Consider the following 25,493-nt stretch of genomic DNA (forward strand, 5'->3'; position numbering starts at 1 on the left):
TATAGCCAAAATAAGGTTACATTTTATGTTTTTACTACAGGACAAATTTTGGAGAGAACCCACTGTTACATTTTATAGCTCGATTACAGGGTGGGGGTGGGGGGGTTTGAGATCAGGAGACCAGGCTGACACATGGAGAAGTTAAGAGCAGAGTGGGGTGGGGTTGGAGTAGAATGGGTGGTCAATGCTGCCCCCTGAATTACTACTGAATGTTTCCAGCAGTCAGAAGAATGTCCTCATAACTAAAAGGATCTTTGATTTAATGGAGGCATAATTTAAAAAACAAAAAAATTGCACTGTTAAAGGTATTACCCAACACACTAGCAGGTCTCCTTGTGAATTTAATTGCGTAAATGCTTTGCTGCACATTCAATTTTTTTTAAAGTTCTCTCAAAGAGCATTTTCCTTTTCCATTTGAAAATATATACCCTCTTCTTTTTTCCTCCCCCTAATGTCCAGTATAACTTGTCAATTTATGCCAGTAATTTTGTCTGAGCAGGTACCCCAGTCTCCCTCGAGTGCATTCCCACCCACTAAAGCTTGGAGTAGGAATAGATCAAGTGTTCTCATCTCATGTCCCATATTGATACTTCAATGTTCAGCTTCACCTGCCATTCCATATTTTACTTTCACAGTAAGGATGTAGGAAGAGAGGAATGAGTAAAATTTAAAAACTGCGTGACCATATGCGTGTTAGATATAGCCAGGAAATATGAAGTATCTGATATAATTATCTCAGTTCTTTCTACTCTATGAAAGCCATCCATGAATGATCAGTTATGGTATCCTTTTGCATAAGCAAAAGAATGCTTTGGGCTAACCATCAATGCTGGGATATTTTGTACATGTGCAGCAAGAGGTACATGCTAGATTTTTTTTGTAAATCAGAACCCTTTCATATTTTCATCATTTACATGCAAATGAAATACCAGATCATTATTCAATAAACTATCACCTTGTAAGTTAGTTTTATCAAACAGAAGGTAAAATTGGGTCAATACTTAAAGACTGCAGTTGAAGTCCTTCAGGCAGTCTGCAAAGCTAAATCCTGCAGTTGAATACAGTGAGAATCAATTAACATTCTGTAGATTGCAGCAGTTTTATACTGTGATCTACACAAAGTCATTTATATTGTATGCTGCAGTTTCCTGCACATTGCTAGGCATTTGCTAGCTCAAGTATTGTGTTTTGTAACGTAAGGACTAATGGGGGGGGAAAGAAACTAGTGGGATACTCTTTGAAAAGTATGATTGTTGAAGAATTTGCATTTGCCTACCAAGTTTGACAACATTGGAAGTAAGGGAAGGCTGAACAAGAATGTGCTTTTTCATATGAAGTGTTAGTTTCATTTTTTTAAAAACCAAATTGACAAGGCTTACTATTTTGGTAGGTATAAACGGAATAGAAAATATACTGATTTTCAATATTGGAACAGAAGTAGGCCATTCAGCCCCTTGAGTCTCACACCACTCAATAAGATCATGGCTGCTCAGTACCGGAGCTCCATTTACTCACCTTTCTCCATATTGAAGTTTACACTCCTGCAATCTTGATAATTTTGATTAACCCAATATCCATGCATTTGGAGGAAGGGTTCCAGACTTCCACAAACCTCGTGTATGAAAATATGCTGGATTTTGTTCCTAAATGGTCTGGTCCCAATTTTAAGATTATGCCTCCTTGTCCTGGATTATCACACCAAATCCATAGTTCCTCCGTATCTACTCCATAAAATCCCTATTTTTAAACACCTCAAATTAGATCGCCCTTCAATCATCTAAACATATAAACCAAGTTAGTGCAAGCTATCTTCATAACTTAATTCTGATGAATTTGCATTGTACTTCCAAAGTCAATACCTCCTTCCTAAACCCATGGTTAAAACTGAATGCATTATTCCAGATGAGATCTGACCAACATACTCCACAACTAAACCATCACTTTCTCACTTTGGAATTCCAACCTCAGAGGAAAAGGGCAACATTGCATTAACCATTTTGTTTACTTTTTAAACACTTATGCACTGGCTTTTGCCGAAATTTCTTTCTTTCCTCTACAGCCCCTAGTTTCTCATCATAAAGAAAATATTCCGATTTGTCTCAGATCCAAGGTGACCAACTTCACATTTCACCACATTATGCCCGAATGAATTCAGTTTGCCCACTTAGTCTATGCCCCTTTGTCCCCATCTGCACCACAAATGAGTGTCACCTGCAATCTTGTGTGTAGAATTCTCTATCCTAAGTCATTTATGTACATATTTGGTGAAAAACTGAGGCCCCAGAAGATACCTGGGGAACCATTTGTTACATCCTGCCCCAATCCCTACTCTATCTTGTAATTCCTAAACAATTACAGATAGATTTTTTACAATAGCCTTAATTACTACTTACATAGGTTACTTAAGGGTGGATATAGCATCTAGAACATTATTTCTTGCATCAAACTGTGCAGAAAACTAATATTTGAAGCATTTTTGGCTTTATGTCGACATTAAAATAGGGTGTTAATAATGCAGTTAAAGTAGTCTACCTTTATGGAGAAATATTTACCAAAATGGAAGGGGACATGGCATATGCATCTAATTTGTTTAGGTAACGTTTCAAAATATGCAATTTTCTGCACTGAACATTAATATTAGTTGATTAAAACATGCACTCACACAGTTCACTATAGCTTTAGAAGACAGTCAATATTCACTGATCCATTTACTCCAACTTAAAAAAAAACTAATATGAATGAGAAATCAAATACCTTAAAAACTGGCACTAGCAACAGTTAACAGTTACACAATACATTTATTTAAAAATATTTTCAAGTCATTTATCTTGAAATTAATCTTCTGTCCATGTACAGTTACTGTGCTATAATCTTTAAGCCATTTCCTGCTGATCTAATATGGCTAATGTCACAGAATTACGGCGCAGGAGACTGCTATTTGCCCCAATGTGTCTGCTGACTCTCTGAATGAACTCACCTAGTGCCATTCCCCCACCTTCTCCCCGTAACCCTACACATTCTCCCTTTTTAGGGAAGTCTAATTCCCTTGTTGAATACTTCAATTGAACGAACCTGCCTCCACACAGGCAGTACATTCCTGTACCTAACCACTCGCTGCATGAAAAAGCTTCCACTCATATCACTTTTGTTTCTTTTACCAATTACTTAAATCTGTGCCTTCTCATTCTCAATCCTTTCATTAGTGTGAACAATTTTCCCCTATCTACTCTGTCCAGACCCACCATGGTTTTGAATGCCTCTATCAAATAAGAACATAAGAAATAGAAGGAGTAGGACATTCAGCCCCTCAAGCCTGCCCTGCCATTCAAAAAGATCATGACAGATCTGCCCCAGGCCTCAATTCATCTCACGTGCCAGTTGTTCATGGCCCTCAGCTCCCAGATATTTCAAAAATCTACCTCCTCTTTAAATACTTTGTGATCTAGCCTCCACAACTCTCTGGGGTAGAGCATTCCAGGCATTCACTATCCTCAGAAGAAATTCCTTTGCACCCTCAGTTTTAAATGAGTGTCCCCTTATTTTGTAACTCTGTCCCCTAGTTCGAGATTCCCCCACTAGTGGAAACATCTCAACATCTACCCTGTCAAGCCCCCTCAGAATCTTATACGTTTCAATAAGTTCACCCCTCATTCTTCTAAACTCTAATGAATAAAGGCCTAACCTGTTCCGCCGTTCTTGATAAGTCAACCCCTTCATCGCAGGAATCAGCCAAGTGAATCTCTTTTGAACTGCCTCCAATGCTAGTATATCCTTTCTTAAATACGGGGACCAAAACTATACACACTACTCCAAAGAAGCAGCCTCACCAACACCCTGTACAGTTGGAACAAGACTTCCCTATTTTTAAACTCCAACCCCCTAGCAATACAGGCCAAAATTCTATTTGCCTTCTTAATTACTTGCTGCACCTGCAAGCTAACCTTTTGTGTTTCATGCACAAGAACACCCCGATCCCTCTGTGCTGCACTTATTTGGAGTCTCTCTCCATTTAAAAAATAGTCTGCCTTTTGGTTCTTCCTACCAAAGTTCATGGCTTCACACTTTCCTACCATCTGCCAAGTTTTTGCCCACTCACTCAACTTATCTATATCCCCTTGCAGATTCCTTATGTCCTGATCACAACATGCCCTCCCACCTATTTTTGTATCATCAGCAAATTTGGATATATTACACTGCCCCCTCCTCCAAGTCATTAATATAGATAGTAAATAATTGAGGCCCTAGGACTGATCCTTGTAGCACTCCATTAATTACATCTTTCCAACCTGAAAAAGACCCATTAATCCCGACTCTGTCTTCTGTGTGTTAACCAATCCTCAATCCATGCTAATACATAACCCCCAATACCGTGAGCTCCTGTCTCATGCAATAACCTTTTATGTGGCACCTTATCAAATGCCTTCTGGAAATCACCTCGCAACCTTCTTTTCTCTAAGGAAAACAGTCCTACTTCTCCAATCTATCCACTTAACCAAAGTTCCTCATCCCTGGAGCCATTCTCATAAATCTTTTCTGCACCCTCTAATGCCTTCATATCCTTTCTAAAGTGCAGCATACAGAACTGGATGCAATGCTCTAGCTGAGACTGAACTAGTGACTTATACAAATTCAACATAACCTCCTTGCTCTTGTACTCTATGCCCCTGTTAATAAAGCCCAGGATACTGTATACTTTATTAACTGCTCTCTCGACCTGTCCTGCCACCTTCAATGATTTATGCACATTAACATCCAGGTCCCTCTGCTCCTGCACGCACTTTAAGTTGTACCCTTTATTGTATACTGTGTTTCCATACTCTTCCTAGCAAAATTAATCACTTCACATTTCTCTGCATTGAACTTCATCTGCCACCTGTTTGCCATTCCACCAACTCATCTATGTCCTTTTGGAAATTCTACACTATCCTCCTCACATCTCACAATACCTCCAAGTTTTGTATCATCCACAAAATTTGAAATTTTGCCCTGTACACTAAGGTCTAGGTCATTAATATATAGCAGGAAAAGTAAGGGTCCCAACACTGATCCCTGGGGAACTCCACTACAAACATTCTTCCAGCACTGAAAACATCCACTAACTACCACTGTTTTCTGTCGCTGAGCCAATTCTGTGAATATGTTCCTACTGTCAATACTGATCAATAGTACAATTTTCCAGTTTTATTTTATATTTAAAAAAGAGAAATATATACCTACGAAAACAAAAAATAGCCGAATACAGTGAGCAATAAAAAGCTACTTATGTAAAAAAGGTCTCAAAAACATGGATTGTAAAGTTAACGATTGAAAATGTTAAACTGATATTCCTAAAATATACCACTGTTGAGCACCAGCTTTACTATTTGCAGTCTAATCATTTGTTTTAATCAGGTTAGAACCAGGGTTACAGTAACAACTGAAGTGGCTTTATTATGTTTAGAGCCTTAGTTGTATTTGGTTAACATTTAAAATCCACACAAGAGGGGCTCAGATGACATTGCAGAATTACGAGACCAAGGATTGGGTGGTCCAGATCAATAACACAGAAGTCCTCTTTCAAATTCTCAGCTGCGAGAGATCCACCTCTTCTTTTAACTTCTAGCGGCATAATCATAGAATGGTTACAACACAGAAGGTGGCCGGCTATTCGGCTCATTGTGACCATGCCAGCCTACTGCAAGAGCAACTCAGCTAGTTCCACTCCGCTTCCCTTTATCTGCAGCTTTGCAAATTTTCTCCCTTCAGGTGCTTATCCAATTCACTTTTGAAAGCCATGATTAAATTGGTCTCCACAACTTTCCCAGGCAGTGCATTTCAGATACCTTTACTGTGTAAAAATGTTTTGTTTCATGTTGTCATTGGTTCTTTTGCCAATCACCTTAAGTCAGCGTCCTTTGGTTCTTAACGCTTCATCTGCTCTGTCTAAACCCCTCATGATACTGAATACCTCCATCTGATCTTCTTGCAACCTCCTCCGAGAACACAGGAGGAGTTGGCTATTTGGCCTGTCGAGCCTGTTCCACCATTCAATTAGATCATGGCTGATCATCTACCTCAAAGCCACTTTACCATGCTATCTCCAAATCCCTTGATGTCATTAGCATCTAGAAATCCATCGATTTCGATCTTGAACATGCTCAGTCATTGAGCTTTCACAGCCCTCCTGGGTAGAGGATTCCAAAGATTCACCATCCTCTGAGTGAAGAAAGTCCTCCTCATTTCAGTCTTAAATGGCCTGTCTCTTATTTCGAGACTGTGGCCTCCTGGTTCTAGACTCACCAGCCAGGGAAAACATCCTATCCACATCTGCCCTGTAAAAATTTTATAAATTTCAACAAGATTACCTCTTATTCTTTGAAACTCTGGAGAATACAAACCCAGTTTCCTCAATGTCTCTTCATGAGACAATTCCAGGGATTAGTCTGGTGAACCTCTGATCCACTCTCTCTATGGCAAGTATATCCCTCCTTAAATAAGGAGACCAAAACTGTACACAATATTCTAGGTGCAGTCACACCAAGGCTCTGTCCAATTGCAAGAAGACATCTTTGTTTCTGTACTCAAATCCCCTCGGGATGAAGGTCAGCATACTATTTGCCTCTAATTGCTTGCTCCATACACATGCTAGCTTTTAGTGATTCAAAAAATTCTCCAACCCTCTCCAACCCTAGCTTCTCCAGTCTAACCTCATTACTTTGCACAGAAGAAGGTTCTGCCCAAGACATAGGCCCTGAACTTCCATGGAGTGGCAGAGTTGGATGGGGTCCTGTGACAGAGGGTGGTGGGGTCAGTAGAATAGTTATCCAGGGGTTAGAAGTGGTTTTAATTCTTCTAATTTTCCTGAGTAAGACAGTCGTAACCATTCAAGATTTGCGATTTAAATCTTATTTTCAGATGACTCTGATTGCAGGGCAATTGCCCAACAGAAGTTTGAACTTCCAGGCAATTGCTGTGCAATCCTTACCTGGAGGCTTCCAGATGCAGGGGCTCCCCAGCACATCTTTGGGGTACCCCACAGTTACGATGCCCGGAGCTCAGAAGCTTTGGGCCACAGTGAAAGAGGAGATAGCTGAAGCACAGGACATGCTAAACATTGATAAAGAGGTGGTGCTAGAAAGGCTGGCTCTACTTAAAATTAATAAGTCACCAGGACTGGATGAGGTGCATCCAAGATAACTAGGGAAGCAAGGGAGGGAATAGCTGAGGCAGTGGTAATAATCTTACAATCCTTAGATACAGCGGCGGTTCTAGAGGACTGGAGAGTTGTTCAAAAAAAGGTGCAAGGATAAGCCTAGCAAACTACAGGCCAGTCTACAGGCCAGTCAGTTTAACCTTGATGGTGGGAAAGCTTTTATAATGGGTAAGCTGGGAAAAATTAACTGTCATTTTGACAAACTGTGTTTAACCAACTTGATTGAGTGGGTTTTTTGATGAGGTAACAGAGGGTTCATGAAGGTAATGCACTTAGTAAGTCCCCATTTAACATTGTTTCGCTTTAATGTCGGTAAGTTAATGGGCCTTATAACCACCTTGAACTTTGCCAGATTATTTTTAATGTAGTTTCTTGCATGACTTGATTGGCGTTTTGGAACGGCTCTCCCATTCTCTAACCCTCCTGACTCCATGCCCGACCTGACTCCATGCCTGACCCTGCGACTTGCAGCCTCTCCTTGTGCCCAACCTCTGACCTGCAGTCATTCCCAGAGGCCGGACTCTGACTTGCAGCCTCTCCCTGAGCCCGGCCCACCCTCTTACTGCCTCCCTCTCCTGAAACTGCATTCCCATTCAAGATCCTGATCCAGATCAGATCCTCGAGCTCCAGGGTTGTGAGGGACAAAGGCAGCAGACACATGGGAACACCACCACTGGAAGTTCCCCTCAAGCCACTCATCATCCTGGCTTGGAAATACATCACTGTTCTTTCACTGTCACTGGGTCAAAATCCTGGAACACCCCCAAACCCACAGTGACTGCAGCAGTTCAAGGCAGCAGCTCACCGCCACCTTCTCAAGGGCAATTAGAGATGGGAAATAAATGTTGGCCTAGCCAGTGAAGACCACATTCCGTCGATGAATTAAAAAGAGGGACCTGAGGATATATGTGCACAAGTGCAGAATGAAAGGGCAGGTTGAAAAACTGGTTAATAAGGCCTGGGCTTTATAAATGGAGGCAGCATGTACAAAAGCAAGGAAGTTATGGTGATCCTTTATAAAAATACTGGCCTCAACTGGCATATTGTGTCCAATTCTGGCACCACACTTCATGACAGAATTGGATAAGGTGCAGAAAATATTTAAGAATTATCTTGGAATGAGGGGCATGGATAGATAGTGAAGTTGGGGCTCTTTAGAGAAGAAGGCTGAGCATAGATTTAATAGAAATGTTCAAAAACATGAGGGGTCTAGACAGAGCATATAGGGAGAAACTGTTCCCATTGGTACAAAGGTTGAGAATCAGAGAGCTCCAATTTAGGATGATTGGCAAAGGGACCCAAGTTGATGCGAGGGAAAACATTTTTACGCAATTAGTGGTTTGGATCTGGGATGCACAGAGTGAGGAGGAGGCAGATTCAATCATTGTTTTCGAAAGGGAATTGGTAACTATCTGAAGAGTAAAGATTTGCAGAGCTTCAGAGAAAAGGAAAGGCAGTAGACCTAGCCATGCTGTTCTCAGAGTTGGCATGAACATGATGGGCCAAATGACCTCCTACTATGTTGTAAACATTCTATGAAATCAATGTTAACAGATTCATTGGAGAAGAAATTGGCTCTATTAAGGATCTAAAGGGAAATCTACATGTAGAAGCAGATGACATGGCTAAAATATTAAAAGAGTATTTTGCACCTGTCTTCATAAAGAAAGTGGATGTTGTGCAGGTTCCATTGAGAGGAAAAGAAATTTATGAACGGGATAACAGAGAGAAGATATACTAAAAGGATGAGTACTGCTGAAAGTTAGTATGTCATCTTGTCTGGTTGGAATGCATCCTAGGTTGCTAAAAGCAGTAAAAGCAGAAACAGCAGAAGCACTGGTCACAATCTTTTAAAACACATTGGATACAGGAGTACTTATCAGGATTTGGCATGTTCCATATGAAAAGCCAATTCCGTAAATAATTTTAAAAGGGAGCTAGATAGGTACTTGATGAGGAACTTGCAGGGTTAGACAGACAGAAAGCTGGGGTATAGGACTAAACATGACTGCTCTTTTAAAAAGCCAGCATAGGCAGAAGGGGCTGAGTGGTTTCTATCTGTGTTGTGGGTATCTATGATTCTAACCGAAAAACAAAAGCCCTGTCACAGCTTTGACCATTCCTTAAATTGCACCTACCTTTTTAGAGCTAACCTCAAAATTTTCTGTGGTTCATTTCTTTATGTGCCATGAATGCACAAGTGATACCACTACAAAAACATGGTGATGTCCACTATCATCCAGGGTTTCTGCATTCTAAAATTGGCATAGCACAGCAGTTCAACAGGAAAAGGGTAAAACAGAGGAATAGCACTAGTATGTGCTATAAACAAGTCCAGCAGTTAAGTGATACAACAAACACTTTCAATGCCCCTAAAATGTACAATGTCACCAATTTGCCCAGATGTAATATTTCTGAGCTTCAGACACACGAGTCTAATCTCATTGAGAAGGATTCATTGATATAAATGTCTTATTTCATTACATCTGAAGCAGTTACCTTTCCATCCAGTTTTTTTAAAAATTACCTGTGTAATTGGATGATGTCTTTCCACACATACTGTAGTCATTGGAGGCGCCACTCCCTGACATGATCCATATTTAACTCCTTTCAGGGATGGGTCAGATCGCCCTGTGATACGTGCCACTATAGTTTTCCCAGTGTTTTGCTGTGTCGAGGTCACACATTTAGCAGGAGGCTAAACGAAGTAAGAAAGTAGTTTTTAAAATAAAGTTACATATTTTTAGTCAAAATGCAAGTTCACTGAAAAAACGATAGGGAAGTAAAGCTAACAAAATAAAGTTAGTACCTTCCCCCCCCCTCCCAAAATTTCACTTTTCATGGATATCACAACTTCTGCTGGAGGCAGTTAAGGGTGTTGAGCACCTTTTAGTACCTTGTTTTTCAGCACAGGCATAATGTGCCAAAGGTCTCCTTTATGTTGTACGAATCCATGAAGGGTTATCCTTTATGCAAGAGATTGGGTAGAGAACGCTGGCAAGCTTTCCGACGCAAGAGCAATATAATTAAGCTCGATCTTCACCAGTGCATTTTGCCAGAAAGAGCTACTAGTTCGTGATTTAGTGATTCTTCCAGCTCCCTACTCCAGATGCCTCAACTAAAGCCTGGCCTGAGATTGAGTTAACTCGGTTCAGGCTGTGAATAAAGCCTGGACCCTTCTTGTGTCCACAGTGCAGTGCTACATCCGTCTGTGCCTAAAGCATACATTCTAACATTGTTAATAAAACAGATACAAGTGTAATTATTTCTCTAAACCAAACAACTGGAAATATACAGTTCATGTGACTGCATGTTCTGCATATGGTGAAAGAAATTTCTTTGCATACATGTTCTGGTTCGTTGGTCACATCATGCAAGTTGCTAAATTGTTTTTCTAGCCCTTCTAACCTTTGATCTAGGGGCCAGGTCAACAATTCAAGACATTCTGTTCTTCATGACCCTGAAAACTTGTTTAATTCACAGGTAGTTAATGTTGTTATCACTGAGCCAAGCTGACAATTTAGTCAGAAATCCCAAATAAAATGCAACTTCAAGGACTCACCTCAGCAGGTGAATAGTTTAGAGTGCTGTAGAAAAGATTCTGAAAAACTGGGTTGAATTTATTTAATGCAGTTTCAGTTTGTCTACTATTTTTTCACCCACACTTTTAACTTGTGCATCCTCTAATATAGTAGAAGGTCCTAATAACATTATTTTAAGAACACATAACGAACCCTTAGGTTAATTAGATGATCTAGCTGCACTCAATAAATGAGATAGAGATGTATAAGTTAATAAGGGGTAGTAATGCAAAATAGATAATAGTAAATCAGCAGTCTTTACAATGAAGTCATGCATAAGGAACTTGAGTGGAATGCAAAATGAGTCAGCAATTTGATATCACTGGTTTTATGCTTCCACCCAAGACAAATTCATACACCATGGTCTTACTAACAGTTCTGAATTATTACCAGTTTCTGGGCGGTTTGGAATCCTAATGCTGAAGATGCCACAGTGCCAGCAGCTGGTGGAGTACTTGCCTCTGCAGGTCTGGTTTGAGCAACATTTGTGGAACCAAAATGTAAAGTAACCTGGGAGAGGAAATGATCAAGACAGCAAGTAGCCAGGCTTCAGCTGTTATATATAAATTTTTCTTCATAAAGTCAGCAACAAAACTTCAGATACATTTGCTCAATATGGAAAATGTTCCAAATATGTTTACGAAGATATAATCAGACAAAAATAGGCAAAGGAGGAAGTATTAGGAAAGGTAACCAAAAGCTGATCAAAGAGGTAGTTTCTAATTTAGTGAGGAAAATACTAAAGTGTGGACTGTAGACTGCTGAAAGCATAGTGGTTAATATTGGAGAAATCTAAGGGAGCTGCACAAAAGACGAGAATCAGAGGAACGGCGATTTCAGGGAAAATGGAGGAATGACGGGGTGAGATCCTATTGTAGGGTTTAAAGGGATTGTAGAAGTGATGACAGGATTTAAACACAAGAATTTTAATTTAGAGAAGTTAGAGGACCAGGAACCAATGTAGATCGATGAGAACATAATTGATGGGTGAAAGCATGACAGAGTACAGGCAGTAGATTTTTGGATGAGCTGAAGCTTAAGGGTAGAATGGGCAGTTGGCCAACAGTACATACAAATAGTTGCAAGGTGTAAATGGCATGTTGATTGCAAAGGCGAAGGCAGAAATGGATGATGTTGGGATGGAACTTGGTGACATTTGGGATGGAGGTAATATGGAGATGTAAGCTCAGCTAGCATTTGAATAGAACATAGAGAGTATAAGCAATCCGGTCGCACCCACGAAACTGAGGAAGGGAATCGGATTGGTGTAAGGGGTACAGAATTTGAGACAAGGCCAAAGGTAACTCTTAACTGGAGGAAACGGAGGTTCACTCAAGAATAGATGGCGGACAGCACCAGAAATGGAATAGTCGAAGCAGGTGGCAGAAGGGTAGAGCTAAGGATTGCAACTTGCACGTGAAACCTGACTACATGCCTTTGGGCGATTTTGCCAAGGGGAAACATGTGGGGGCAGAGGAAAGTGGAGGTTAAACCTTTAGGAGAGTCCAGAGGCAAAGGTGTGTGAGTGTGTGTGTATGTGCGTGTGTGAGAGGGGAGGGGGGGGTTGGCGGTGTGATGGAGATGCTCACGTTACATGTTACATTGTATAGGTATAAGTAGAACCAAGTAAGGGCAATACTACTGAGCTGGACAGGAGGCAAGTCTTTGGTGGCGAACAGTGTGGTCAACCAACTCAAAGCTGCAGAAAATAGAGGCAGAATTGGGTACCATAGACAAAGTAACAGAGGATGACATTGATTTGGGCTGTTTCAGTACTGTGCCTGAATTTCTTTTAGAACGTACACATAATAAATCAGAGTGCGCAAGGATTCTCAATCTGAATCTCTCCATTGATGGTATTGTGGAGTTTAAAATTTAGACTTAAAAATTGAGTGGAAACTGGAAAAGGAGGAGAAATAAAGAAAGAGAAAAAAGGGAATTCAGTTTTACTAAGGAAAACACTTGCATATTTTACTGCTCAGCTTTTAAAAAGAAATGGAATTACAACAGTTGGTGCACAATAAAGAGAAAAAATGATATCAGAAATGAGTATGAATAGAAAACAAAATCCAATTAATTAGGACATTCAACATGTTGAAAAAAAGTACATTTTCCTGATTGTCTTTGCAACAGTGACCTCTGGTGACAAAATGGTGCGACTAAAACCCACACATGGTATTATCTTGAGGCACATGCACAGGGGGAAAAATATAGTAAGAGACAAAAGCATATTGAAGGGATTAAAAAAAATGAGCAAGGCTAGGCAAGAGTACAAAAACTAGTAGTGGACTTATTTCCCTTTATCAGTACATAAAAGAGGAACTGCCTGAAAGGAAGGATACCATCTTGCACTCAAAATGACGGAATGAAAGACACAGACTAACAACATTTTGCTTTTTTTTGTGTTGGACTTTAATTTTTTTAAAAATAAAATTTATTTATGAGACTAGAAGTAGATGCAGTCTTTCCAGTATACATTCCAGAATAGCCAGGGAGTAAACAAATAAAGATTATGGAGGTACCAACAATTAATTTTCCAAACATTCCTGGAAATAGGAATCATTCCAAAGGGCTGAAGGGTGGCAAATGTCCTATCCTATCCAGGTAAACCAAGAAAATATGGACCAGTTAGTTTTGTCTTAGATGTGGGTAGGGACCCTGAAATTTCTTAGCATTTATTCCACCTGGCATGAACTGCCAGCCAGGTTTTTTGCTTCAAATGGATTAAGCCAGCAGCTTTGTAAAAATATGGGGCCCCTTGAAGCCTTCAATAAGGCTAAATTAATATTTGATTTCTTGCAACTTGCCTAGAGTTTAAAGGGCAAAATTCCAGGGATGTCTGGAAACTTCCCAATAAACCCACCTGACACAGGGGAGTGAGTGGAAGATTACTCCCCACCAATATTTAGAGCCGGTGCAAAATGCGTGAAAATTTGGTAGAACATATTGCTCAAAGTTTCTGCAACTCCCACTAACCCAACGTCAAATTTGCAAGAACTTGAAAAATGCAGGGAAGGAACAAGGAGATGGTTAGAGAAAATAACTAGAGAAGATAACAGGTTAGCCACAATAGGCACAATGTGCTAGTTGGCTTCCTTGTGTTTTATAATTATGACTTTTGATATATCACAATTTTCCTCATTCAGCCAAATGTTCAATGTGTAAATAGTATTTTAGTAGCATTGTGAGCAGCAACAATCAATATGATGTCACAATAGTGGCAATGAGGTTTTCACATCAACATTTTTAAGTTACTGTACATATATCGAGGGAGATGGATAGCAGTAATACCGGTGTTATGAAACAAAAGGTAGGTTGCTTTTCTACAGGCTCTATTTTCTTTTCTTATCTAATTTTCTCCATAGTTGGTGGCATCCCTCTATCCCTTGCCTAAATGACATTACATGAGACAAGGCATTCCTAGCTGGTTATTCAACCATTGAAAGTTTCACAGATTATGGTCTTGTCATCATCTTTTCACACATTATAAGTGATCACTAGGAAAAACTGTGGCATATTAACTTCATTTTCCAATGATCAGACTGATTTAAATGCTTCTGCTGATGCCTCAGTACTAATATGCGCAGACTGGAATTAAACCTGGGATCTTATGATCTGTATGGGTCAAGTTTATATGGAGTTCATTTACTCAGTAATAATAGACAATCCACATTCTTCCTCAACTACACTACATGCTAAGGATAATTTAGATCATAAAGGCAGGGAAGAAATGACAGATGATCACTTCTTCCTTTAAGGCTTTGGTTAGGCAATCAGCATCCAGCAATACCCTCTTGAGCAAACTGCTCTTTTGAACAGAAAATCTTATGATGGTTTTGTGGTGAAAACACCAGGAGTCAGAAACCCAGAACATAATTTACCATACTTTCCAAATTCAGGAATTGGCAGCTTATAGAATTGAAAAACTGCATTTGAAAACAGTTGTGCTGTGCTGCATACTAAGCAAGTCATTTGAGAGGTTCATAGCAGTTTCCATAGGTCACAATTAGTTATTTCCTGAACATCGAGTACTGAAAGAGAAGTGTGAGACGTTGCAATAATTCCAGATTCGCACCCCAAAGTAAGAACTCATACTTAAGGAATGAAAAAAAAAAATTGAACTGCCAAAGTATTTTATCAAAATATAATTTGCTAAGTACATCTCAAACAAGATAAGTCTAGTGGTTTTGTACTATTTTTAACCTTGAACTTAAACATTTTTAAATATGCGAGTGGATGGCTTTCAGGCTATACCAGTTAGCTTTCTCACACTCAGCACTAAGGACTACTCAAATTAGCAGCCCTTCTATGTACCAGATCTGTAAAATAATGTTGCCATGTTTGAACAGAATAGCTTACTTATAATTTGCAGACTGGAAATGACTCGGGTCATGAAAGTGTCCCGAGTTCCAGAAAACTGATGACTTTCACACTGTGGGTATTAGGATATAATGTACAAATCAGATTTAGAAAAATAGTAAGAAATGAAACAATTAAATACAAAAAAATTTAAAGTTACAGTCTACAGCACAGAAAAGGCCATTCAGCCCACCTTGTTCATGCCAGCCTTTGTGCTTCATGAGCCTCTTCCCACTTTATCTAACCCTATTAGAAAATCCTATTTGTTTCTCCCTCATGTACTTGTTTAGCTTCCCCTTAAAGCACTGTTAAATATTCTTTATTGTAGTGCCTTTCACGTTCTTACCAATCTTCAGGTAAAGTTTCTCCGGAAGTTCCTCTTGCTTTATTGTCTGACAGAGGGACAAAAGGTTTTTTGCTTTCACTTTCTAATACCATCCTCCTCCTGTGACCTGACCCTGAATATCAAGAACAGCCAGTTTACTGAATGGCTGTTGGTCACCAAAATCTGAAGTTGGCCTAAAGGGAAATGAAAGAAGGTACCTCCTCAGTGAATAAATCTGGGTATGGGTAAAGATGTAGGAACCAGTTGGCTGAAATGACTGCTATCAGCATGCAATTCGCAATTATCTTGTTTTGAAATATTCATGAAAAAATTTTGTTGTGTTGAAAATGGATGAATGGCACTTTGGTCTTTCGCGTCTTTCAGTGAAGGCAAAAATCCCAATACAGGCTAAGTTTGTGGCATTTTTACTATAGTTGTAATGGTTTTTTCTCATGGTTCAGAAATCCTAGGCACTACCAAAGCCGTATACAAATTGGTATAAGGCAAATGAGATTGAGAGGTTAATGCACGGCTCAATGTTTGGTGTGGGAGAAATGGGTTCCGATTCATGGGGCACTGGCTCTAGTACTGGGGAAGGAGAGAGCTGTTCCGCTGGGACAGGCTTCACTTCAACCATGCTGGGATCAGTGTCCTGATAAATCGCATACCTAGAGTTGTAGATAGGACTTTAAACCAATTAGTGGGGGTGCTGGGGTGGGTGGGGGGGGGGGGGGGTGGAGGTGGGAGAGTGGGGAGAGGAAGGTTCAATTGAATGGAAGTTTAAAAAATCAAATAGAAACAAGAGAGCTGAGGTGCAAGGGTAGTGAAGAGGTGAATGATAATCAAAGTGTGACAGGAAGGGGCAGAAAATATAAGCAGCAGAGTGCAGCAGAAATTAGAACCAAAATGAGCAATACTGGTAAAAAGTCAAAGCTTAAGGCTCTTTATCTGAATGCAAACATTTGTAACAAGATAGATGAGTTGGCGGCACAAACAGAAACAAATGAATATGACTTGATAGCTATTACAGAGGCGTGGTTGCAGGTTGACCAAGACTGGGAAATCAGTATTCAAGGGTTTTTGACGTTCCAGAAAAATAGGCACAAAGGAAAAGGAGGTGGAGAAGCTTTGTTAATAAAGGAAGATATCAATGTGGGTGTTGAATGGTGATATAGGTGCAACAGGTTGTAATAGGCAATTACACAGGTATGAAGAAATAGCTGTCTGAAGCAGGCTGGGAAAATAGACTAAGGAGAAGGTCAGTGGATGAGCAGTGGCAGACACTTAAGCAGATATTTCACAACACTCAGCAAAAATTTATCCCGGTCAAAAAGAAGGACTCGATGAGGAGGATGAACCACCTGTGGTTAACAAAAGTGGTCAAGGAGAGTATCTAATCAAAAGCTAATGCATACAAAGCAGCGGAAACTAGTGGTAGGCCAGAGGATTGGGAATTTTTTTTTTTAGGGGCCAGCAGCAGGTGACTAAAAAGCTAATAAAAAAGGAGAAAATTGATTATGAAAGTAAATTGGCAAGAAATAAAAACAACAGCAAGTGCTTTTATGGGTATATAAAAAGAGAGTGTGGTTAAAATGAGCGTGGGGCCCCTGGAGGATGCGACTGGAGAATTGATAACGGGGAACAGGAAAATGGCAGTTAATTTAAACCAATATTTTGCATTGGCCTTCACAGTGGAGGGCACTATAAACATCCCAAAGATATCAGATAAGCCTGGAGTTAATAGGAGGAAAGTAATGTAACAGTCTCTATCACAAGGGGCAAAGTATTTGACAAACTAATAGGACTAAAAGCAGACAAGTTACCAGGACCTGATGGCCTGCATCCAAGGGTTTTAAAGTAAGTGCCTGCAGAGATAGTGGAGGCATTGGTTGAAATATTCCAGAACTCACTGGATTATGGGATGGTCCCAGCGGATTGGAAAATCACTAATGTGACGCCCCTGTCCAAGAAGGGAGACAAAAAGCAGGTAACAATAGGCCAGACAGCCTAACATCTGTCTTTGGGAAAATGCTACAGTCCATTATTAAGGAAGAAATAGCAGGACATTTAGAAAAGCTTAATGGAATCAAACAGAGTCAACATGGTTTTGTGAAAGGGAAATCATGTTTGACAAATTTGCTAGAGTTCTGAGGATATAACAAGCAGAGTTGATAAAGGGGAACTGGTAGTTCTAGTATATTTGGATTTCCAGAAGGCATTCGATAAGGTGCCACATAAAGTGTTATTGCACAAGATAGGAGCTCATGGTATTGGGGATAATGTATTAGCATGGATTGGGGATTGGTTAACACAGAAGACAAGAGAGTCAGGATTAATGGGTCTTTTTCAGGTTGGAAAGATGTAATGAGTGGAGTGCTACGAGGATCAGTCCGAGGGTCTCAATTATTTACTATCTATATTAATGACTTGGAGGAAGGATCAGAGTGTAATGTATCCAAATTTGCTGACGATACAAAAATAGGTGGGAGGGCATGTTGTGAATAGGATATAAGGAATCTGCAAGGGGATATAGATAGGTTGAGTGAGTGGGCAGATGGAGTTTAACGTGCGAGGTCATGCACTTTGGTAGGAAGAATCAAAAGACTGGCTATTATTTAAATGGAGAGAGACTTCAAATAAATGCAGCAGAGCGGGATCGGGGTGTTCTTGTGCATGAAACACAAAGTTAGCTTGCAGGTGCAGCAAGTAATTAAGATGACAAATGGAATTTTGGCCTGTATTGCTAGGGGGTTGGAGTTTAAAAATAGGGAAGTCTTGTTACAACTGTACAAGGTGTTGGTGAGGCCAGACCTGGAATGCTGTGTACAGTTTTGGTCACCACATTTAAGAAAGGATATATTAACATTGGAGGCAGTTCAAAAGAGATTCACTAGGCTGATTCCTGGGATGAAGGGGTTGACTTATCAAGAATGGCTAAACAGGTTAGGCTTTTATTCATTAGAATTTAGAAGAACAAGGGGTGATCTTTTTGATTCAAGATTCTGAGGGGACTTGACAGGGTAGATATTGAGATGGTGTTCGCACTAGTGGCAGAATTTTGAACAAGACTGTTGAGAGGGAAAAGTTCAGCCCCACACAAAGCAGTCACGGTGTTCTGGAAGGAAATTGGTGGGCCCTTTTTCTTGAACAATCATACTTCTTCTGGCAATGGTGCTCCTAATGATGTTAAGATAGGAGTTTCAGGATTTTGACCCAGCAATCATGAAAGAATGGCATTGTGTGTATATGTCTAAGTCATGATGAGATGCAAGCTAGAGAAGAACTTGGAGGTGATGATAAATTGATATTGCTGTTCTTGCCTCTCATGGTTCAGGTCAAGGCTAAGGAACTGCTGCAGTACATTCTGTAAACGGTACATTCTTTTCTCTTTTTTCTTAGGCAGTCACTCGGGATTTAGGATGACTTGCTTTCACTTCAGTTCAATGAGGTCTGAGATGGCTGATAAGTCCAACGTGTGATCTGCAGGCTCTGTCATATGCGGGGCAGGTGTCAGAGGTCTACAGCACAGAAAAGGGCCCTTTCGGCCCATCGAGTCAAGCAAGTACTTAACTATTCTAATCCCATTTTCCATCACTAAGCCCATAGCCTTGTATGCCATAGCCTCGCAAGTACACATCCAAATACTTCATAAATGTTATGAGAGTTTCAGTCTCTACTACCCTCTCAGGCAGAGAGTTCCAGATTCCCACCACCCTCTGGGTGAAAAAATTCTTCCTCACATCCCCTCTAAATCTCATGCCCTTACCTTAAATCTATGCCTCCTGGTTATTGATCCCTCCACCAAGGGGAAAGGTTCCTTCCTGTCTGCTCTATCTGTGCCCTTCAATTATGTACACCTCAATCATTTCCCCCCTTAATCTCCTCTGCTCAAGGGAAAATAACCCCAGTCTATCCAATCTCTCCTCATAACAAACTCCCCAGCCCAGGCAACATCCTGGTAAACTTCCTCTGCACTCTCTCTAGTGCAATCACATTCTTCCTATAATGCAGATTCCAGCACTGCACACAATACTCTAGCTATGGCCTAGCCAGCGTTTTATACAGTTCCAGCATAACCTCCCTGCTCTTATATCCTATGCCTTGGCTAACAAAGGCAAGTATCCCATATGCCTTGTTAACTACCTTATCTACCTGTCCCGCTACCTTAAAGGACTGGTGGACATGCACACCAAGGTCCCTCTGATCCTCAGCACTTCCCAGGACCCTATCATTCATCGTGTATTCCCGTGCCTTGTTTGTCCTGCCCCAATGCATCACCTCACACTTATCCAGATTAAATTCCATTTGCCACTGATCAGCCCATCTGACAGCCCGTCTATATCCTCCTGTAATCTCAGGCTATCCTCCTCACTATTTATCACCCCACTAATTTTCATGTCATCCACGAACTTACTGATCAACCCTCCAACATTCAAGTCTAAATTGTTTATATATACCACAAACAAGGGACCCAATACCGATCCCTGTGGAACCCCAATGGACACAGGCATCCAGTCACAAAAACACCACTCGACCATCACCCTCTGCTTCCTGCCACTCAGCCAATTCTGGATCCAATTTGCCAAATTACCTTGGATCCCATGGGTTCTTACCTTCGTTATCAGTCTGCCATGCAGGACCTTATTAAAAGCCTTGCTGAAGTCCAAGTAAACTATGTCAAATACATTGTCCTCATCTACATACCTGGTCACCTTTTTGAAAAATTCAATCAAATTGATCAGTAATGACCTCCCCTTAACAAAACCATGCTGACTGTCCTTGATTGATCCCTGCCTGTCCAAGTGTAGATTAATTCTGTCCCTCAGAATTGCTTCCAATAAGTTTCCCCACCACTGAGGTTAGACTGACTGGCCTGTAGGCCCCTGGTTTATTCCTTCCTCCCTTCTTCAAAAAAGGTACTACATTGGCTGTCCTCCAGTCCTCTGGCGCCTCTCCTGTGGCCAGAGAGGTATTGAAAATTATTGCCAGTGCCCCTGCTATCTCCTCCTTTGCCTCACTCAACAGCCTGGGATACATTTCATCCGGGCCAGGAGATTTATCTACTTTTAAGCCTGCCAGGCCACTTGGAACCTCCTCCCTTTCTATGCTAATTTGTTTAATTATATCAGTCCTTCTGCCTGATTTCCATACCCACGTCGTCCCTCTCACTTGTGAACACCAACACAAAGTATTCATTTAGAACCCTACCTACATCTTCCGGTTCCACACACAAATTACCACTATGGTCCTTAATGGGCCCTGCTCTTTCCCTAGTTCTCCTCTTACTCTTAACATACTTGTAAAATAACTTCGGATTTTCCTTTATTTTACCTGCCAATGTTTTGTCATGCCCCCTTTTTGCTCTCCTAATTTCATTTTTAAGTTTCCCCCCTACAGATTCTATACTACTGTAGGGCTTCTGCTGTTTTGAGCCCTCGGTATCTGCCATATGCCTCCCTTTTTCTCTTTATCCAATCCTGTATATCCCTCGATGTCCAGGGTTCCCTGGATTTGTTGGTCCCACCCCATGTCTTTACTGGAATATGTTGGCCCTGTACTCTCCTTATTTCCCTCTTGAATGAGTCCCACTGCTCTGACGCAGATTTGCCTAAAAATAGCTGCTCCCAGTCCACTCTGGCCAAATCATATCTGATCTTATTAAAATCGGCCTTCCCCCAATTTAGAACTGATTTCTGGTCCATCCTTGTCCTTCTCCTTAACAACCTTGAATCTAACAGAGTTATGATCACTATCTGCAAAATGCTCCCTTACTGATGCCTCTACTACTTGCCCGGCTTCATTCCCTAAAATTAATTCCAGGACTGCCCCCTCTCTTGTAGGACCTTCTACGTATGGCTTAAAAAGCTCTCTTGGATGCATTTAAAGAATCCTGCTCCCTCTAAACCTATCACACTATGACTAACCCAGTTTATGTTGGGGAAGTTGAAACCCCCCACTATTACTGCCCTATTATTTTTACATTACTCTGCAATTTGCCTACATATCTGCTCTTCTATTTCCCTCTGACTGTTTGGGGGCTTATAGTACACTCTCAGCAATGTGATTGTTCCTTTTTTGTTCTTCAGTTCTACCCATATGGCTTCATTTGAGGAACCTTCTAAGGTGTCATCCCTCCTTACTGCTGTAATTGATTCCTTGATCAATATTCTGATACCCCCTTCTCTTTTATCTCCTTCCTTGTCTCGTCTGAAGACCCTATACCCTGGAATATTGAGCTGCCAATCCTGCCCCTCTCTCAACCATGTCTCTGTGACATCAATGACTTCATACTGCCATGTGTTAATTTGTGCCCTCAACTCATCTGCCTTATTCTTGTGGTGCTTACACAGGTGGTGGTTGAAGGGTTGGGTAATGGGTTGCTTGGCGGTCTGTGTGCTCCCAACATCTTGACTTTGTCTCTGCATCTTCCTGATGAAGTCTTTTGGTGTCTTCATTGCCTTCCATTTTGGTTTGTCACAAGCCAGGGACTCTCAAGTCGGCGGGGATGTTTGATCTCTTCAGGGATGTTTCGAGGACATCCCTAAGGAGTTTCTATTGTCTTTCTATTACCCTTCTTGGAGTTTCATTCTGCAGCTGCTTTATGAGTGGAGCTGTTGCTTTGGAAATCTAGTGTCAGGCATACAAACTACATGTCCCACCCAGTGGAGCTGGTTTTGAGTGATTAGAGCCTCAATGCTAGGCTTGTTGGCTTGGGAAAGGCTGTTGCTTCCCACCAGATTTAGAGGATCTTGTGAAGACACCACTGGTGGTACTTCTCCAGTGTTCCAAGGTGCTTGCTTGTGAGCTGTTCAAGTCTCTGAAGCATATAGGAGCTTGGGGTTCGCTGCTGCCCTGTAAATCTTAGTCTTGGATTCGAGATCCAGATCCTCAAATACCATTTTCCTCAGGTGGTTCAAAGCTGAGCTGACACATTGGAGGCGATGATGAAGTTTGTGGTCTATTTCTGCCTTCATCAACAGGACGCTCCCAAGATATGGAAAACGATCCATATTTTCCAGGATCTCTCTGTTGATCTTAATTGAAGGAGGGAGGGGATAAGTGCTATGGCAGCTGGTGGAAGAGGACTCTAATTTTCCAGGTGTTTAGTGAAAGCTCATTTTCTCATATGTTTCAGAGAAGGATTCAATGTCCTCGAGCTCAATTTCTGAATGGACTTCAGGGGTTTAAGAAGGCAGCTCACCACCGCCTTCTCAAGGGCAACTAGGGATGGGCAATATATGCTGGCCTAGCTAGCGATACCCACATCACATGAATATTAAAAACCACACACAAGCATCACCTGTATAATGAAGCTCTATGACTGAAGTTGGAGTGGTTTTGAATTGAAGGCAGCGTAGGTTGAACAGCTTTGCGTCTCTTCTATAGATTATCTCCATGCCTGTGGGTAACTTGCTAGAGGCGAGGTGCAGGATTGCAGCAAGGAAAATGTAGAAGGGCTGTTGCAATGACACAGCCTTGTTTGACCCCAGTCTTCACTGAGAACATATTCCATCCATAGTGCACTAGTAGCATTGAAGGTGAAGCGAATCCATAAGTAAGCTTGCTAACCGAGGGGACTTGCATTGTGGATTATGTTGAGCTTTGAATGTTATTGCAGTTGCACACATCCAGGCATGTGATGCACGTTATATCACACTGCTGACTTATGCCTTATAGAGCAATGGAGAAGCATTGGTCAACCAGGTAAGTTGCTTGTTAGTGCACCCATTCTCAGCACGTAGACATGTAGCTGATATGATTGGTTCAATTCAGCTTCTGAACAATGGTGACCTCCAAGATGTTGATACTGGAGAACATGACAATTGCGATGCCTCCAAGATGTTGATACTGGAGGACAATTGCGATGGCACTGAGGCTGGGAGAAGTTGATGGTGATTTTCTTGTGGAATATTGTAACTGCCATGGCACTTTAAAAAAAAATCATTTACAGGGTGTGGGCACGCTGGTTAGGTCAGCATTTATTGCCCATCCTTAGTTGCCCTTGAGAAGGTGGTAGTGAGCTGCCGTCTTGAACCACTGCAGTCCCCACGATGTAGGTACACCTGCGGTGCTGCTAGCAAGGGAGTTCCAGGATTTTGATCCAGCAGCAGTGACGGAATGGCAATATATTTCCAAATCAAGATAGTGAGTGGCTTGGAGGGAAACTTCCAGGTGGCGGTGTTCCCAGCTATCTGCTGCCCTTGTCCTTCTAGATGGTAGTGGTCGTGGGTTTAGAAGCTGCTGTCTAAGGAGCTTTGGTGAGTTTCTGCAGTGCACCTTGTAGATGGTACACCTGCTGCCACTGTTCATCAGTGGTGGAAGGAGAGAGTGTTTGTGGAAAGGGTGCCAATCAGGCGACTGCTTTGTCCTAGATGATGTCAAGCTTCAGTGTTGTTGGAGTTGCACTCATCCAGGCAAGTGGAGAACATTCCAAGACACTCCTGACTTGTGCCTTCTAGATGGTTGACAGGCTTTGGGGAGTCAGGAGGTGAGTTACTCGCCACAGGATTCCTAGCCTTTGACCTGCTCTTGTAGCCACAGTCTTTATATGGCTAGTCCAGTTCAGTTTCTGGTCAATGGTAACTCCCAGGATGTTGATAATTGGGGGAGTCAGTGATGGTAATGCCGCTGAATGTGCGGCAGGTAACATTCATCTCACTTCTTAGCATAATCCTTGATATTATTCAGTCTGCAATAGGCTGGCATGGATTGCTTTTTATCTGGTTAAATTCTAGCAGTACCACGGCATAAACTTCATCAGTCCTTAGGCCTTGGTCCCGATAATCTATGCCTAAGCTCTCTGGACTTTATCGGGCCATTTAATTTGCCGGCGAGAGTGTACACTCTCCACAATGGGCAACCAGAAACTCTACAAGTGGGTCTGGATCTCTCAATAGTTTTACAAACTTAAAACTTGACTATAATTTTCTGCACATCTGAAATGCCGCTGATTAAAAGAGAAATCTTATTTGCCTTTTGTGAGACCGCCTCTGCTACACTGTTGGTGGGAATAGCATGGCTTGAGGCTTCAAAATTCAGCTCAATATTTCTACGAAGAATTACACACAAAGTTGACCATAGAATGATCTAATCCAAGCATTGCTATGTATTGACACAGAGGAGAGCCATATGTACAGTTCCACCACTTCTATTTGTGGGAGCTGGAATTAGGGTACACTCACCTTGGGCTTTCTTCTCCAACCAAGCTGAATTAGCCTCTCTCACCAACCCTGTCAACTGAGTCACTTGCTTTCTATTCCCAAAAACCAAATAATTCCCATTCTTCTCTGTATCTCTAGTCCCAGGCTATATTCTCACACTTTGCTGAGTCCGCAAGGTTCCTAAAGAACCCTTTCTGAAGCATTTAAAAAAAAAGGACTACATAGTTTAAAGAATTATGTTGTTGGAAACAGTGCAGGGCAGGTCAATGACTCATCAGTTAAAATGGTGGAGCAACTTCATTCTGACAAAAGGTCATTGATCTGAAACCTTAGCTCTGTTTTTCTCTCTATCAATGCTGCCACGCCTGTTGAGTGTTTCTAGCATTTTCTGCTTTTATTTCAGATTTCCAGCATCTGCAGAATTTTATGTAAAGCAACTTTGGCAGCTTGTCACAGTACTACGGTGTCACCGCCCACTGAGTATCCATTGATCCACTTGCCTCTTTTCTGTGATCTGATTCATCCATGGCACCTGGCCAACTAATCAGGTTGCCTATAAAACAGGTTTGGGGGAAGGATGAAGCAAAAAGGGAAAAATATTTTTAATGAGATAGATTATTTACAAAGATATAGAGATGCTGATGAAAATTTTAAAAAGTGTTTCAAAGTTCTGTGTCATTATATCTTAAATACCGTTGCACTAAGTTGCTTGGAATTTCATCTGTTTATGTCCTTGAACTATGGCCACAAGTTCTACAAGTTGGCAAAAATAAACGGATAAAACACTCATTTATCTTATTACAACTGTTAAAAGTTCTGCATCAGAAACAAAACTAAATTTAAAAAGAAACTGAAGGACATGCATGTCCTTGATA

At 41.1% G+C, this 25,493-nt stretch overlaps 2 protein-coding genes across 9 annotated transcripts in view; one reads left to right on the top strand and one right to left on the bottom strand.

Annotated features, from left to right (window-relative positions):
• Positions 1-25,431, top strand: part of LOC121277141 (ankyrin repeat and death domain-containing protein 1A-like) — a 114,664-nt gene extending 89,233 nt beyond the window's left edge. For 2 of the 6 annotated variants that reach the window (XM_041186211.1, XM_041186214.1), the window contains exon 17: positions 18,861-18,988. Coding sequence is in view for 2 of the 6 variants with exons in the window: in XM_041186207.1 (XP_041042141.1) it covers positions 18,857-18,936 (80 nt within the window). In the remaining 4 variants the exon portion in view is untranslated. Of the gene's footprint in view, positions 1-18,856; positions 19,020-25,021 lie in introns of those variants that run through there. The other 4 variants (XM_041186207.1, XM_041186208.1, XM_041186212.1 and 1 more) reach the window with 4 other exon arrangements.
• poc5 (POC5 centriolar protein homolog (Chlamydomonas)) overlaps positions 1-25,493 on the bottom strand; it is a 103,415-nt gene that overhangs the window by 4,071 nt on the left and 73,851 nt on the right. For all 3 annotated transcript variants that reach the window (XM_041186205.1, XM_041186204.1, XM_041186206.1), the window contains 2 exons: positions 11,164-11,283; positions 9,720-9,890 (listed from right to left, as the gene is read on the bottom strand). In XM_041186205.1, the coding sequence (XP_041042139.1) occupies positions 9,720-9,890; positions 11,164-11,283 (291 nt within the window). The remainder of the gene's footprint in view (positions 1-9,719; positions 9,891-11,163; positions 11,284-25,493) is intronic.

The sequence above is a fragment of the Carcharodon carcharias genome, chromosome 4, assembly GCF_017639515.1.
Source record: "Carcharodon carcharias isolate sCarCar2 chromosome 4, sCarCar2.pri, whole genome shotgun sequence".
Taxonomy (NCBI): domain Eukaryota; kingdom Metazoa; phylum Chordata; class Chondrichthyes; order Lamniformes; family Lamnidae; genus Carcharodon; species Carcharodon carcharias.